The following is a 16,551-nucleotide window of genomic DNA, read 5'->3' as shown; positions in this document are numbered from 1 at the left end:
ATAGGGATAACCGCACCCTGGAGAGGATTGTGAAACAAAACCCATTCAAAAATGTGGGGGAGATTCACAAAGAGTGGACTGCAGCTGGAGTCAGTGCTTCAAGAACCACCACGCACAGACGTATGCAAGACATGGGTTTCAGCTGTCGCATTCCTTGTGTCAAGCCACTCTTGAACAAGACACAGCGTCAGAAGGGTCTCGCCTGGGCTAAAGACAAAAAGGACTGGACTTCTGCTGAGTGGTCCAAAGTTATGTTCTCTGATGAAAGTAAATTTTGCATTTCCTTTGGAAATCAAGGTCCCAGAGTCTGGAGGAAGAGAGGAGAGGCACAGAATCCACGTTGCTTGAAGTCCAGTGTAAAGTTTCCACAGTCAGTGATGGTTTGGGGTGCCATGTCATCTGCTGGTGTTGGTCCACTGTGTTTTCTGAGGTCCAAGGTCAACGCAGCCGTCTACCAGGAAGTTTTAGAGCACTTCATGCTTCCTGCTGCTGACCAACTTTATGGAGATGCAGATTTCATTTTCCAACAGGACTTGGCACCTGCACACAGTGCCAAAGCTACCAGGACCTGGTTTAGGGACCATGGTATCCCTGTCCTTAATTGTCCAGCAAACTCGCCTGACCTTAACCCTGTAGAAAATCTATGTGGTATTGTGAAGATACGCCAGACCCAACAATGCAGAAGAGCTGAAGGCCACTATCAGAGCAACCTGGGCTCTCATAACACCTGAGCAGTGACACAGATTGATGGACTCCATGCCACGCCACATTGCTGCAGTAATTCAGGCAAAAGGAGACCCAACTAAGTATTGAGTACTGTACATGCTCATACTTTTCATGTTCATACTTTTCAATTGGCCAACATTTCTAAAAATCCTTTTTTTGTATTGGTCTTAAGTAATATTCTAATTTTCGGAGATACTGAATTTGGGATTTTCATTAGTTGTCAGTTTTAATCATCACAATTAAATGAAATAAACATTTGAAATATATCAGTCTGTGTGTAATGAATGAATATAATATCCAAGTTTCACTTTTTGAATGAAATTACAACTTTTTGATGATATTCTAATTATATGACCAGCAACTGTATATTATAAAAACTTGTCAGCTGACATACAACAGTGAGGACCTACACACAACCACTCACACCCTTGCAGACTGAAGAGGTTTCATTTTCATTCACTATTGGTGTGAAAGGGGTAACTGGCATTGTATGCCAAGGCTCTGCAACTCATCTGTCAACCATTCACAGATGTGAGTCAAATGCCTGCTAACACTATATCCTAGTCAATGAATTATGTTTTTTTACAGCATATTTTGCTTTTTTCAAAACTTTATTATATTTAAGTAAACCATTTACATTGTTTATAAAAATAACCTATTATGGCCTGGTTTAAGAATGAGTGTAAAGCTTGACATGCATCATTTGATCCGTGTTGCTAATCTAACCTCAATTCATGTATGGGTGACCTCCTTGGTTGTGTTTTTAAAGGAATCGTGTTAAAGGAAAAACCCTTCATGCAAAGGGTTGTGTGTTCGGTCCCCACGTACGCAAATACATATTGTTTCCCTCTTTAAATGAACTATGAAGAGACTGTTTCACATACTCACAATAAAGCGTGTCCTGGAGAGCGTACATCCCAGCGATTAATCCACATCCATTAACGCTTATTTTCATTCCCCCAGCATCTCCAGGCAGAGGAAATTTCTGTGCTTCTCATTCAGGGGAATCACGTTTATTGAGGCTTTTTTAAAGAGGTGTGTCAAGCAAGCCACATACTTTATTGAGTGCATCTTTCTGAATTTTTCGAAATAAAAGCTCTCAATTCAACAAAAAAACAAGCATTGCTGCAAAAAAAAAAAAACGGTTTTTATGTCGTTGGCACAATCACTTAAGAGGAAGTGATTATGTGAGTAACTATTGCTGTCATGACTGAGATCTATTTCCGCACCAGCCACTTTCAAAGTATTTAGCCTATTTATTTATTTATCTGGCTCGTGGGCCACCTCTTGCCGACCACTACTATAGGTGAAACCGTTGCCGCCTATCCAAAGTAAATCTATAAAGCAACAGTAAATTACCTTCACACAGTAACTCTAACAACTATCTTATTTTCTGAAAATAATTAACACTGATAATATAAACTCGGGGGGGTCTGGGGGTCCTTCCTCTGAAAATCTTGGGCTTTAAACACTTAATTTCCTGCATTCTGGTGAGTTGTTTTGCACCACGTTATTGAAGAAATGTCTGAGGTTACAATCCAAAATTTTAAAAACATAGTGTAATATAATGCAGTAAGGATGTCAGATATGTTTCTCCTGTAGATCAACTTTTCTCATTTAATTTAATCCCAGCTGAGTCTAAATACATGCAGGTATGTCTGAAGTAGCCTAAAGTCTTTTCAAATGTGCATATGGCACCTTTTCACCTCAATGATAAATTAGCTTAATTAATTAGAATTCGGGGAGAAGATTTTGAGCATTAAATACTTAATTTCCTGAATTCTGGAGACATTTTCTGCACTGATTTATGGTGGAAGTGTCTTTATTTTTAAAAAGGGAAGGACAATTGAGGTGGCAGGTGACAATTCAGAATATAAAATAGAATGTAATGCAGTTATCAGTAATTTATTCCTTTTTTTTTTAGCTTAAGTTACTTTTTTTCTTATGTAGAGATTTTGTCAATATTTACACTGCAATGCACGTTTATTGCGCAAATAAACCTTTCTCATCGCATTTTTATTTGTTAATTAACATTTCTTGGTGCAAGCTATTTTTCAGAACATTTTTAATGCTTTCAAAAAGTGGTGGCTACATGTCCCCAGTGTAAATGACACTCCCTCCCTACAGGTTGAGCGCACTGCTATTCAACAGAGGAAGAAAACCGAAACTGAAAAACCGCGGTGAAATTAGTTTTAAGTTGGATATTCGACAGACATTCACCCAGGATCCAGTGACGGCTTTTTAGTCAGTTCACCCAGTGACGGTTGTATAAGTGCGGTTAGCTCACCTCTGATGGCTCGCTTTTAACCAACGGGGGTTAGCTTAGGGACCATCAATAAATTACAATTGTGAGAACAGTGTTATGGGAAAATCATTATTTATTTCAATAGCTTCCCAGTCATGTGACACAGGGACTTCAAACCAATGCCGAATTGTAGTACTGCACTAGGCAAATGAGACACACCCCTTCATATTTGATTTGAGAGCATATTCGACTTTATATTAATATTTATTCATAATTTATGGAAAAAAGTGCTGTTTTTTTTCAATAGCTTCCAAGTCATGTGACACAGGGACTTCAAACCAATGCCGAATTGTAGTACTAGACTAGGCAAATGAGACACACCCCTTCATATTTGATTTGAGTGCATTTTTTATTTTATATGAATATTTTTATATTTTTTTCTTCAATTGATTCCATTTCAAATGATTCAGGGACTCAAAACCAATGCCGAATAGTACTACTACCTGTTACACATATTACACACATATTACACACATTAGTAGTACTATTCGGCATTGGTTTGAAGTCCCTGTGTCACATGACTTGGAAGCTATTGAAAAAAAAGGCATTATTTTACATAAATTATGAATAAATATTCATATAAAATAAAAAATTCACTCAAATCAAATATGAAGGGGTGTGTCTCATTTGCCCAGTGTAGTACTACAATTCGGCATTGGTTTGAAGTCCCTGTGTCACATGACTTGGAAGCTATTGAAATAAATAATGATTTTCCCATAACACTGTTCTCACAATTGTAATTTATTGATGGTCCCTAAGCTAACCCCCGTTGGTTAAAGCGAGCCATCAGAGGTGAGCTAACCGCACTTATACAACCGTCACTGGGTGAACTGACTAAAAAGCCGTCACTGGATCCTGGGTGAATGTCTGTCGAATATCCAACTTAAAACTAACTCCTACATACTGTAAATATCACCACAATTCCACACAAATGTTCACTTCAGCATCTCTGACAGCTGCTTCAGAGGGAATAAAGCATCCTGGAGACAGTAAAAGGGGACAGAGCGACAGGTGTCAGTGTCACGGTCAGGTGTGTCACGATATTCTCTCACTACTTTGCGGTGACTGTCAACCGATTGTGTTAATACATTGACGAGACAACTAGACTGACCGACAACATTTATATTTAAATGTATGGTTTACAGTTTTGCTAGATTAGTCGCGGATAAGCGCTGAAGCTGTGAGCAATTCTCTCTCTCTCTCTCTCTCTCTATGCAGGGAGGCTGAGTAAAAGTGTGGGGGGGGTCACGTTACGTGAACTTTAAACAAAATGTAGCGATATTATTGCGAGTAGCCTCTTTGAAGAGCTGAGAGAAAGGCTGCATCATGAAGATTATTGCATATTAACATGGAAAATATTTTTGTTGCTGTTGTTGAGTTACATTCGGGCCTACAGTCAAAACATCCGAGGCTAAAGCCCCGGGAAAATGACCTGGCGACGCCGATGAGTGTTAAATAATCTGTTACAAGTAGGCCATCTGTCTTACTGTGGAGGCACTGATACTGGTGGAACTCTGACTACTTCTGAACAAATAATAAAAATAATGATACTAATAAATGTGATTTTAAGCATATTTTACTAACTTAAAGACAAGAGCAAACTGCTAAAATAATGCATTAATGGGAATCCTAATAGACTTGTGTGAGAGGTAGGCTACTTCTGCAAGCAATCCATTATGAACCTGACCGTCACCTTGTCAAAACGTTTTTAGGAAAATTAAAGGAAGAGTAAAGTAAGACTTTAAGTTTACGCATCACTTAAAACCATTTCAACACTAGCTTTTAAAACGTTATCATGTAGGAAACGCTCTTTAGTGAAGCTGTGGTGGCTCTTAAAAGAACCTTTGGCGCACTGAGTGCTGGATTAGGAGCCGCTTCACTTCTTGGACTTCTTGGCTGCGGGTTTCTTTGCCGGGGCTTTCTTGGCAGCGGGCTTCTTCGCCGGTTTGGCCTTTTTAACGGGAGTCTTCTTCTTGGGACTCTTCGCTACGGGCTTTTTAACAGCTTTCTTCGCCGGCGCCTTCTTCTTCGGGGACTTCTTGGCTGCTACTTTCTTTGCTGCTGGCTTCTTGGCTGCAGGTTTCTTGGCGGCTGTAACTTTCTTGGCTGCGGGCTTCTTGGCTTTAACGGGAGCTTTCTTCTTCACCACCTTCTTCGCAGGTTTGTCGGCTTTGGGCTCCTTGGCGAGCTTGAAGGAGCCGGAGGCCCCGGTCCCTTTAGTCTGTCCCAGGGTTCCTCCGGTCACCAGCTTAGTCACGGCGGTGTTGATGCGCTTGTTTGCTTTCGGCACATCCACGCCTTTGGCGGCCAGAACCTTTTTAATGGCCGCCAGAGAAACCCCCTTGCGCTCCTTGGACTCGGCCACGGCGCTGATGATGAGCTTCGGGAGGGTGGGGCCGTCCTTCTTGGGACGGGGAGCCGCCTTCTTCTTCTGGGCTTTGGCCGGAGCCGCTGCTGGAGCTTCTTCTGCCATGTCTGCTGCTGAGTTCTGCTGTGTTCGTCTGAAGGTGTCCGAGCGGAGAGGAGGCGGGGCTTATAGAGCACATGAGAACCGTGGAGAGGCAACACACAGCCGCTTCGCCGCCCGGCTCAAATGTGGCGACACTTGTGTTTTCTCTTCCAAATTTTGGCAACAAAATTCACATAAGACAAACGTTTTAGACCGGAATTGTTATTGTACTACTGAGAAAACGATCTTCCCTTCAGGCTGAGGTCATGTTTGGCGACAAGGACTCATTTATTTAATTCCCAGAGGCGTCAAACATCTCTAACACACCGTCACTTTGTACAACTCGCGGCGAGTTTTCTTCACATTTCGTGTCTAAAACTGTCTAAAAGTGATTTGTACTAAACGGACCGTGGTGTTCCAGTAAGCAGAGACGTGTGAGGATAGAATAACACTCAGATCGCTGCAGTATTGTGATTCATTTAGTTTTAATGACAGAGGTTTTCGGTGGAGGTAAACACACGGTTGCTGTCGGATCAGGCGGTTATACGGACTCCTGTCTCAGATGGATCCACTGGAAAAGAGTTTCCGTTTCCACCAAATGTTAGATTTAACATGAAGGAACTGACCGCAGAAAGGCATTTTTCTTTCTTCTGCTGTAGAGAGACCTGGCTTATTGAAATCACTTTAATCAGCTTCAGGTTGTGTTTAGAGCTGGTTTCTGTCTCAAACAAATTAACAGAACAGATGAACATGAAACTATTTTCTTGGTAATTGTTGTCAGCTGAATTCAGGCCCTTTAGCTACCACTGAGGATAGAGAGGTTTTATCATCTGTTTTGTAGCATTTTTAAATTTGGGAATTTAGGGACCTGATGTGCATGTTACATTACAATATATAGGCCTAGTAGGCTAATTGTAACAATACACATATTTTGTTTCTCTAAACGTTTTTTATATGTAATTTAACATGGACAAATATTAAAGTGAATGTGTGATTTTACTGACTTTCCTTTCTTTAAAATATATTTATTATGGGGTTGCCCCTATTAATGATCAAACTCACACACGGGTTCAAAATTCACCATCAGATTTTTATATGTAACCTAATCCAAATCTGTTCCAACTGGTTTTATATTCTGTAGGCCTACAGCATAACAACATCATAAAAACAAATACAATTACACCATGAACCATTGGTACTAACCAATATTTTGTAACCCTGTTATTGTAGATAACAATAATTAATGTTTATGTTTTCTGCTACACAGAGAGAAAATATCTCTCTGTAATCGGATTTAGTTTGTGTGTCTTTCTCTGAAGGTTTCCTCTTTGCTGTTGCTCAAAATGAAGTAAAGCCTCTTATGTTTTGTCCCAGACATCCAATACTTATTATAAAGGGTATGAATAGGTATAGGAATAGTATAGGGATTATACAGAAAGATAATATGGATTACAACAGGATAGCAGTGGGAGAGTATCAGGACTGTGTCACATATATAACATACAAAGTTCATATGTACACAGAACTTCATCAGATAAAGTTGTAATTTTCCTTCAGGCGGCCTGTGGACAGGAAACACAGCCACCTTGAGGTCTAAAAAACACTGCAGCTGTAATTTAAGAATGCTGTAGATGAACATACACAGCATACTGAATGGACAAAGCCACACCGCAGGTTTGAATGAAGAGCAGTGAAGCCAATTTTGGTATGGTGTATACTACATGGCTACTTCCTATTGGCACCAGGGTCTACTGCGCAGCATCAGACGCAGTTTAACAACGTAGAGCAACAGCAGAAACAGCGTAATTCTGGTAGCCGCATGTCTGGGACAGGACGGCCCCAGCCACCGTATCGTAGGCATCCACTACAACAAACTGCGGGGAGGGATCTGGGTGGACTAGCACAGAGTCAGGGTTATGGTCCTCCTGAGCCCCAGGGTCCATGACCTTGAAGGCAGCAAAACACCAAAAAGAATTTTCATTAGTGATGAGCATAGCCTGTGACAGATGCTGCTGGCTGGTGCAGGGTATCTAAAGGGACAGAGGCTGCAAGTGGCCTGGCAGGAGGCGCTGGACCTGGCAGAGCTGTAAAACACAACAAAACACTGCAGGCCATGCACAAAACAGAGCTCTATATTAGTGACTCGTTAAAACTGTGTGATATAATTCCATCCCTTTGTAGAGGACAGTGTGTTTCTGTGCTTGCACAGGGAAATATTCTGTGATGATTAACCTATAGGTGGGTGGACTTACTATGGACTGAATGTTGATGCAGTGTCGATGCAATGTTCATCGTCTGGGTGGCATCAGGACCAGATTTGCCTTCCATCTGCTCCAGGATGACAGGCTACATATTATTTACCAACACGTGAAAACAGTGTAGTTTAAATGTAATTTTGTGTACAATATTTTGGAATGTTTGATGGAACTATTGAGTTACTAATAAGTATACTGCTAATGGAGTTAAAATATATTATTTTGCCTTCTCTCTGTAATAGCAATTATTAACATGATACAAACATCATTTCTCACTCTGCATAGCCTATTGTTATTGCTCATAAAAAGCTTTAAATCAACAATTATATAGCATTAAATGCACAAACATTTAGGGTCCGTGCACAGCAGGGGTCAGTTAAGCTATACAACAATTAACTTTCTATAACAACATTTATGGCAGCAACGAATATGGGAAAGTCGCCTAAATAAAACATGTTCCCTAGATGTTGGCCTTTTTTACATATTTAAAAAAAAAGAAAGAAATAAAGAGTGTACAGCTACACAAAGGAAACAATAAAGACACCATTATCCAGAATGTCAGCTGACTGATACGGAGTGCCAACAAAGGAAGGAAGGTAATATGTAACCGAATCGTTATGATCAGTGCTTAAAGTGGGACATTAAAAAGGTTGACAGCCTTAGTGGTCATTTACATGGGGAAGCTGGTGACATGTCAGAATCAGAATATCCCCACCACATTTTGGAAGTATTTATTCTCAAAAACAGCTTGCAACAAGAAATGTTAAATAACAACTGAAAATGCTTTGATAAAGGTTTATTTGCACAACAAGAAAACATGCAATGCAATTGAAATACAGAAGAAATAAATGTGCAATGTCCAAAAGAAGTAACTTAAGCTTAAAAAAACAAGCTGCATTATACTCCATTATATATTTATATTTTGCATTGTCACCTGCCATTTTGTGTTTCCCTTCATATAAATAAAGACATTCCCACCAAGTGGTTCAGAAAATGTCTCCAGATTGCACATACTACTCAGCTGGTTTGGGGGAGTATTAGAGTAGGTACACATGTTATATGGAAGGATGGTGTATTGGTGAGGGGTGTCAGACCGGCAAGGACGCTTTACACATAACTATAGAAACAGAACAATAAAAAGTCATACAGGATTGAATGCTTTTGTAGAGGTGGGTTTTTAGAATGCTTTTGAATGTGTCCAGAGAGGGAGCATTTCTGATCTCTGTGGGGATGGAGTTCCAAAGGATGGTGCTGCGATGCTGAAGGCTATGTCCCCAAAAGTCCAGAGTCTAGTGTGGGGAACAGAGAGCAAGCCCTTGTCTGAGGTTTTTACACAGAGCCGAAGCAGAACAGCTGATTACAGCAGGTAATTAAGCTCGTTAAACATCCTGTTCCTCCGACGCTCAGGCGACACAGACGAGAGTCCTGCAGCTGATCTGCAGCACTTGTCCTGGAAATGTTTTAATAACCGGAATGAGACACTGAAAGAGAACCACAGATAGGGGAGTGAGTAGGGAGGTTTTGTGTCTTTCTGCCAGGGAAGTGGATAGCAGCAGGTCTGTCAGAGGAGTGGCAGAGTCATTTGATATCTGCTATGTGACTACATCCTTTTGTCACAATAAAGAGAAAGCAACAGGAGGCTTGTAGCCACCAGTTACCCACTGTGGGTTATACTCGCCACAGACAAGTGTTCTGCTCAGACCAGGAAAAGGAGCTCCGGCCTGGCATGTTCTGTGGGCTGAGCCCCAAAGAGGAAGTCTAGTTAAAATAGGATAATCTCTAGATTATAATCCCTTATAAAAACTCCCTTACTATATATATATAAAGTATGAAGTTTATCCATCCGAATATATTGAATGAAAGTCTGAATGTTTGGAATGAAATCTGACGTCATTACCACATTGGCCCCATCTAGTGTTTTCAGTGAGAAGTGTGACACTGAGTGAATCAGCAAGAAAGTGTCCAGTGTCAGCAGTTTTGAGCAATGTAGAGATTATAAACAAACTGGCAAATGCATGTATGAGCCAAAATACTGGAAACCATGTCCAGTACAGTTCTCCCAATTAAGAAATGTATTCTCTTTCATCATTGAAGACCAAATGCAGGAAACCTCCCAGGCCAGGCAGTTGAAAAATTAAACAAATCAGCCCTCTGAGGATTTTGCCTCTCCCGTCGCTGGGGAGAAATGGGTTTTCTGTGATGGCTGGGCACATGAATTGTGCAGTGAGGGATGCGAGTACAGTGTTTGTCATGAGTGTGACAATCAGTTAAGCTGAGTAGATGGCTGAATGAATCAGCAAGTGAAATGGATGGTCAAATCAGTTTACACTTTGCAGAGTAATGTTTTTAATATATCTTTTAAGTGTATGAACAAATTTACAAAGTGTAGCCTAATGTGTTGAACAGATCCGTTTACACATTAAAGTTTATACAGAGCAGAACATTGTGTAATGTTTTAGCCCATATGGAAAATAAAGCTGTCAGTGTTCCACACATGGTCTCCTGTCCATATTTAAATATATTTTGATGTGTGGATAAAAACCATCTACTGATTAATGGCGCCATCTAGTGAATAAAAGTTGAAATCGATGTGTAACCAGAAATATTGTTGGTGTAGGACCTGGGCCTTTGGATTTTGACACTAGTGTGTTACATTTGTTCATGTAAATGAATAGTGTATAGCTGTAACTTTTAAAATGTGACTGACATAATACTCTAGAGATATCAAGGAGAAGTTCAATTTGTAGCCTTCCCTCTTTATTTGGTTAACTTTTGTAATGTTGATTTGAGTCTATTACGGTAAAAAAAAGGTGCCTTCATTATTTCCTTTGTGTCGCCACCGCATCCTTCCCCCCCCTAATATCAAAAATAGATCTACATCTAGGCATGACATGTGGACTGAGAAATGACATTTGCATCATGTTATAACTGTGCTGTTTTCTGAAGAGTTTTTATTTGCGGTCTTGCACTTCAACTTTTCATTGTCACCATATACATGGATTCATCATCTGCACTCTCCATTGAATTCTGTGGTACTTTAATGTTTTTGGACTACTGTACTCCTTAGGAGTGGTAACTAGTCATCTTATATATGTGGTAAACCCCTTTCATTAGCTCTGTACTCTGCATAATGACAAAGTTGATGCTAATTGAAGAGCCGGCTCTCAAAAAGAAACTGATTAGAGACATAAGATCCAGCTGCCTGCTAAGAGCAGCAATTCCCATCACTGCTGTAGTCCTGACAACTGGTTTCAGATTATGGTTTAATGAAAACACGAGCATACTCTGTGCCATTCTAATATCTATAGATACAGAAGTAAATTTTGTAGTATCAAGTTCTAAGAAATAAATAATTTGTTGTAAAAGTGATTGGGACTGCTGAGAAGTAGGAAGAGAGCTCTTAGTGTAAACAGTAGTGGCCCTGAAAAGGGCCTTTGTGTTGCTGGTGTAGCAGCGGGTTTACTTGGAGCTGGTGTACTTGGTCACGGCCTTGGTGCCTTCAGACACGGCGTGCTTGGCCAGCTCACCGGGCAGCAGCAGGCGGACGGCGGTCTGGATCTCCCTGGAGGTGATGGTGGAGCGCTTGTTGTAGTGAGCCAGACGGGAGGACTCGCCGGCGATGCGCTCAAAGATGTCGCTCACGAACGAGTTCATGATCAGCATAGCCTTGGACGAGATGCCGGTGTCGGGGTGGACCTGCTTCAGGACCTTGTACACGTAGATGGCGTAGCTCTCCTTCCTGGTCTTCCTCTTCTTCTTGCCGGTCTTGGAGACGCTCTTAGAAACGGCTTTCTTTGAGCCCTTCTTCGGCGCTTTCACGGGATCAGGCATCGTGAGTTTCGTAGGAGTAGATTACTGCTTCAACGAATGATTCCTGTGGCACTGAGGCGGGACATTTCTATGCGCTTGATGCAAATTAGACTGCGCTGTTCCTCGTACAGGATTGGCTGAGATTTAAACGTGACTGAGCATGCGCCACACAACCAAGCGTTTAACATTAGTCTGAGAAAAGAAAGAAGACAGGAAGGTGAAATGATTAACTTTAATTAATGTTTTAAGTCTGTGTGAGCTTAACATCTGCGCCACACAACCAAGCGCTTAACGTTCCTATGTGGGAAGAGAAGAGGGTCCCTCGAGTCCTCCATTTAAATGGATATCACAAGCATTGTTGTGAAATTCTGGACCGGGAGAGTCTCGGACCACGACATCGATCTGTATCTGAGCAGATTTTGCGATATCTTGCACTCATACAAACCAGTGAACAAGTTAGGTATTTGGTATGGTGTTCGCAGATACAACGTGAAGATGCATAAAAACGCGAACGGACATACATCACAAATCCCCAACTCCATCTCCCTTGGCCCCTACAATGGGAGAATAATTTATTCTGGTCAATCCATCAGATGCTTCATATGTCATTCCTCCGACCATCAGGTAAAGCAGCGCCCCACTGTAAAACGTTGGAAATGTGGCAACCTGGGGCCAAAGACAGTCAGTGCAGCCTGTGTGACGAAAAAGGCTACACTTTCTTCAGCTGCTAGAGCCCACCTGCAGTCAACCTGCAGCTAAGCAGAGCCAGCAGCTGATCAACAGCAGGCCGGATCTCTGCCAGCCATTCTACAGGTGCTCCTCCCGTCATCCAGCTCCTTCCAGCTCCTCTTTCTATGGGGCCGATTTCCAGCTCCTCATCGGCCCTCCCTCAAAGAGGCGCTTCCTCCTCTGAGTCTTCAGCTCAGCCCCCTCTGGATGCCCCCTCCCTCTGGCGTCTGGACGATAAACCATCACCATAGCTGCGACATCCTCCTTTTTCTTCTTAATGAGCTTCCTCACTGTCTCCATCTGTTTTTTGTTTTTCCTGTTGTATTAGCCTATGTATAGGCTATGTGTATTTAGACCCTCTTGAAAACGAGATGCACCATCTCAAGGGACCCGGTCCGGGTATCTCGGGATAATTCGTTTGTAATTCAAAAAGGAAAATACCGTTTATGTGTTTTTTGTTTCAAAACGAATAACCAATTATAAACGGCGTTTTTTTGCAGTTCATTTTATTGTTATTCCTTTTTTGAACAAATAATGAAGAGTCTGTGAACTTCAGTCAATTCGTTTTTTGTTATAGACCATAAACGGAAGTCAAGTGGTCTATTCTATTATAAAACCTTCAAAATAAAAGAAGCCCATCTACTGTGTGATTAGCAAGTAAACTAAAGTCAAACTAATTAATAAAACTAAAACAACTTTTTTAGTAAAACTAAACTACCACTGGTTGTGAAAAAAAAACACTTTAGTTAACTGAAATAAAAATAAAAACCTATATATTAATAACTCTGACAAATGTTTAGTTCTCCCTAACAGCCAGACTATTGGTGACCTGTAACTTCAGATTAAGACAAGTGAACTAATGTTATATTTAGCATAGGATAGCAGTTAGCCTATTTATTTAAGTTTCTATTATTTAATTCATATATTAATTTCCTAACATATTTATAGGCCTTCTTGCTATGTGGGAGCTCAACCAGCAGAGGTCACCGTACCCCCTTCTGTGGCGCCAACGGGCAACAAGGTTTTGACCTTTTAACTTGTGTTTATATCAAAGAGAAGGCTGCACTGCTACCAGAGGAAGTTAATCACTGAGTTTGAAGGGTGTGCAGAACTTCACCTGCCTTCCAGCTTCTCTTACTATGGGGCTAGAACTGCTGAAATCTCTCAGCTTCAACAATCTACCGCTGACCCTTCTGTGTCAAAACAAAACTCTTCCAAAACAAATCAAAGCAGAGTTTTATACTTTTTATTTTCCTTTGGAATTTTCTCCAGTGTTATATACTTATTATGTTAGTTAAGTAGATTAAATATTTTTAATGCAGGCTGATGTTCTCATTAGTTATGTAGGCCTACTTATATGTGAAACCTGGTGAGCATTAATGAGAGTAAAAAAGCATCTCCTCTGGCTCTGGGGCTTTCAAGTCTTTTACTGCCATTCTTGGGTTTAATTCTGTTTGATGAGCCATCGGGGAAAGCTATGCACTGTTCAAAAAAAGAGCTATCACTTTTGGACTGTAAGATCATGAAATATGGTAAAACACTGCTTGTAATCATGGCTCTGCTTTTGTGCATAAGGATATTGAAATACATGTCCACTTTACCCGGGTCATCCACTTTTAGTACCAGTCACCTGCACCATCTTTACAGACAACATCTCACATTTAACCTAATACATGAGGCTTTCAACTTTAAAAGAAAATAATTGCATCTAAAGCATTTAAAAGTCTCATTTTGTAATTCTTATTTTGTGCATTGGATGTATTTAAACTGTCACTGGGTCGAGTTAATGTTCATGTTCAGTTGGTGGGTTGTTTTCAAAAGTATGTACAGCACTGTCGATGTGGTTCTATCTTTATCTTTGCAGACATGTTGCAACATTAAGACAGTGTGAGGGATGTCTGTGGACGGATGGATGCTGTCTGTTCCTTGTTTTGTGGGACATGTTTGACATGTATTGGGGAAAATCTGGGAGGTGTTGAGATGAGTACCAGGGAGAAAAACTAATTGACTCAACTTCACTTTTATTTTACTTAAGTACGAACGGAGCAAGCACTGCCTTTCCCTGGTGGTTCATCAAACAGAATTAAATCCAAGAAAGGCAGCAAAAGATGCTTTCTACTCACAATGGTCACCAGGTTTCACATATAAGTAGGCCTGCATAACTAATTTAGAGGCTGCATGAACAGGCTGCATTAAAAATATTTAATCTAATTGAGTAACATAATACTTTATATTTCATTAGAGATCTGGCACACAGCTCTCTAATCTGTGTGCCAGATCTTTAACTTCTCTCAGGTAATTGGTGACAAGATGAGGTGGTGCAGGCCATCCAACAACTTAATGTGGGCAAAAGTCCCGGTCCGGATGGTCTGCCCACGGAGTTTTACCAGCTATATTTGGATGATATTATAAATCTCCTTACTTCAACGTTCAATGAAGGTTTGAAGAACGGCTGTATGGGGGACTCCTTTTATCAGGGTTACCTTTGTCTTTTATTTAAGAAAGGTGATTAAACCGACCTGGATAATTACAGACATTTAAATATTATGAACATGGATTATAAAATACTTGCTTAAATAATTACTAATAGATTGAATGATTTCTGGATGAAATTATAGAAAAAGAACAAACCTTTGCAATAAAAGGCCGTCTGATGTGGGGCAATCTGAGCACATTGAAAGAAATTTGGAATAAACCACATAACAAAGGTTTTTCTATTATCGGCTTGGACCGAGACTGTCCCTGGTCTATCTATCTCTGGTCTGTTCTGGAAAAAGTCCAGCTTTGTACATCCTGGCCTCAGTAAGCCTCATTTCAGGTACAAGTGTAGGTAACGCCTCTAAGGTCACAGCTATGGCCTATGCAGATGACATTAGTGTAGTAATAAAAAAACAGCGAGAGATGGATTCTTTAATTAATGTTTTAAGTCTGTGTGAGCTTGCATCTGGGGCAAAATTGAAAAAACTTCTAAAACTGAAGAGGAGAGCGACAGGGGCGACATTTACATTCAAATTAAACAGGAAATTAAAATCTTGGGTCTGACCATATGTAACAAAGATTGTGGTGAAATAAACTGGGAGAAGAAACTGAGTGAAGTTAAAGAAGAAGGGAAAAAATGGGAAAACAAAAATACTAATTATAAGACAAGAATCAGTGTTGTCAAAACTTTTATTTTATCCAAGCTCCTGTTTTTATCGAACATTTTCCCCATCGCACAAAATGATAATGAAATTAAATAAACAATGTGTTAACCTGGTCTGGGGAACAACCAGGGAGGCACAAAAAGACAGTTACTGTATAAAAGCAGAGAATACGGGAGTTTATGTGCCGTAGATCTGGGTATCCGCCTCACAATGGTTTTTGTAAAAAATGTTTCCACAGCCATCTCCAGGAACGCTCTCTGGCTGGGCGATCCTATTAGGGGTGGGAGTAGCGTTGCATAGATAAGCTGCTTGCCTTTGGTGTGGGAGACCCGGGTTCAATTCCCACTGTGAAACATCCACCATTATGTCCCTGAGCAAGACACTTAACACCTAGTTGCTCATTTGTAAGTTGCTTTGGATACAAGTGTCAGCTAAATGAATAAATGTAAATCCCACCAAATGGCAAAAGACAGGAGGCAGGGCTAGAAAGGGCCCCTACTATAAATTAATTTACAGGGATTTCATTGCACAACACCAGCACCTACTGATAGACTGGGTGGGTTTTAGCAGCAAATCTATTTTTATAAAAATTAATGATTTTAAATATAGGTGTTTATTCACTACAATAATTTGGCGGTTGATGACTGAGGTGAGAAGAATATTAAGGGATAAGTCACTTTCAGAGAGCCTTCGGGACGCCCAGTGGCTCATGTCAGTCCCTGTCAGAGCGTGGTTTCATGGAGAGCTTTGGATAAGAAACAGACATAGTCATGTGTGATGATGTGTATCTATTGAATTGCTCTGTACTCTGACTTGTTTGAAATTTAATAAAGATCATTATAAAAGAAAAGAGAAAGAAGACATGAATTAGCACAACACCAGCACCTTCTGACAGACTGAGTTGGTTTAAACAGTAATATTTTCACAAAAATGATTTATTTTAAATATGGGGGCGTTATTCAATACAAGAATTTAGCTGTTGGCGATGGCACCAAGGTAAGAAAGATAATGAGGGATCGGCCTCTCTCAGAGAGCATTAGGGATGCCCGGTGCCACTGAGTTATGTCAATTATGGTGTCTTGGAGTTGCTATGTGATGACCAAACAATATCCCAGGAGCCATTAGTCAAGATGA

The 16,551-nt window shown here is 40.6% G+C and overlaps 2 protein-coding genes across 2 annotated transcripts; both read right to left on the bottom strand.

Annotated features, from left to right (window-relative positions):
* Positions 1–4,854: 4,854 nt before the first annotated feature.
* LOC119896446 (histone H1-like) lies at positions 4,855–5,652 on the bottom strand. The gene has a single exon (XM_038709884.1). It carries the CDS (start codon positions 5,502–5,504, stop codon positions 4,908–4,910), a length of 597 nt encoding a protein of 198 aa, XP_038565812.1. The 5' UTR covers positions 5,505–5,652; the 3' UTR covers positions 4,855–4,907.
* A 5,496-nt stretch (positions 5,653–11,148) lies between these two features.
* On the bottom strand, positions 11,149–11,605 carry LOC119896457 (histone H2B 1/2-like). Its single transcript, XM_038709894.1, has one exon. It carries the CDS (start codon positions 11,564–11,566, stop codon positions 11,195–11,197), a length of 372 nt encoding a protein of 123 aa, XP_038565822.1. The 5' UTR covers positions 11,567–11,605; the 3' UTR covers positions 11,149–11,194.
* Between the last annotated feature and the right edge of the window lie 4,946 nt (positions 11,606–16,551).

The sequence above is a fragment of the Micropterus salmoides genome, unplaced genomic scaffold, assembly GCF_014851395.1.
Source record: "Micropterus salmoides isolate LMB-PRFRI ecotype aquatic unplaced genomic scaffold, ASM1485139v1 Ms_hic_scaffold_10, whole genome shotgun sequence".
In the NCBI taxonomy this organism is placed as follows: Eukaryota; Metazoa; Chordata; class Actinopteri; order Centrarchiformes; family Centrarchidae; genus Micropterus; species Micropterus salmoides.
Note: the sequence above shows the minus strand (reverse complement) of the source record. Positions and strands in the feature narration are given on the sequence as shown.

Coding starts and splice junctions, on each gene's coding strand:
- LOC119896446 (XM_038709884.1), bottom strand. CDS start 5,504: ATGGCAGAAGAAGCTCCAGCAGCGGCTCCGGCCAAAGCCCAGAAGAAG.
- LOC119896457 (XM_038709894.1), bottom strand. CDS start 11,566: ATGCCTGATCCCGTGAAAGCGCCGAAGAAGGGCTCAAAGAAAGCCGTT.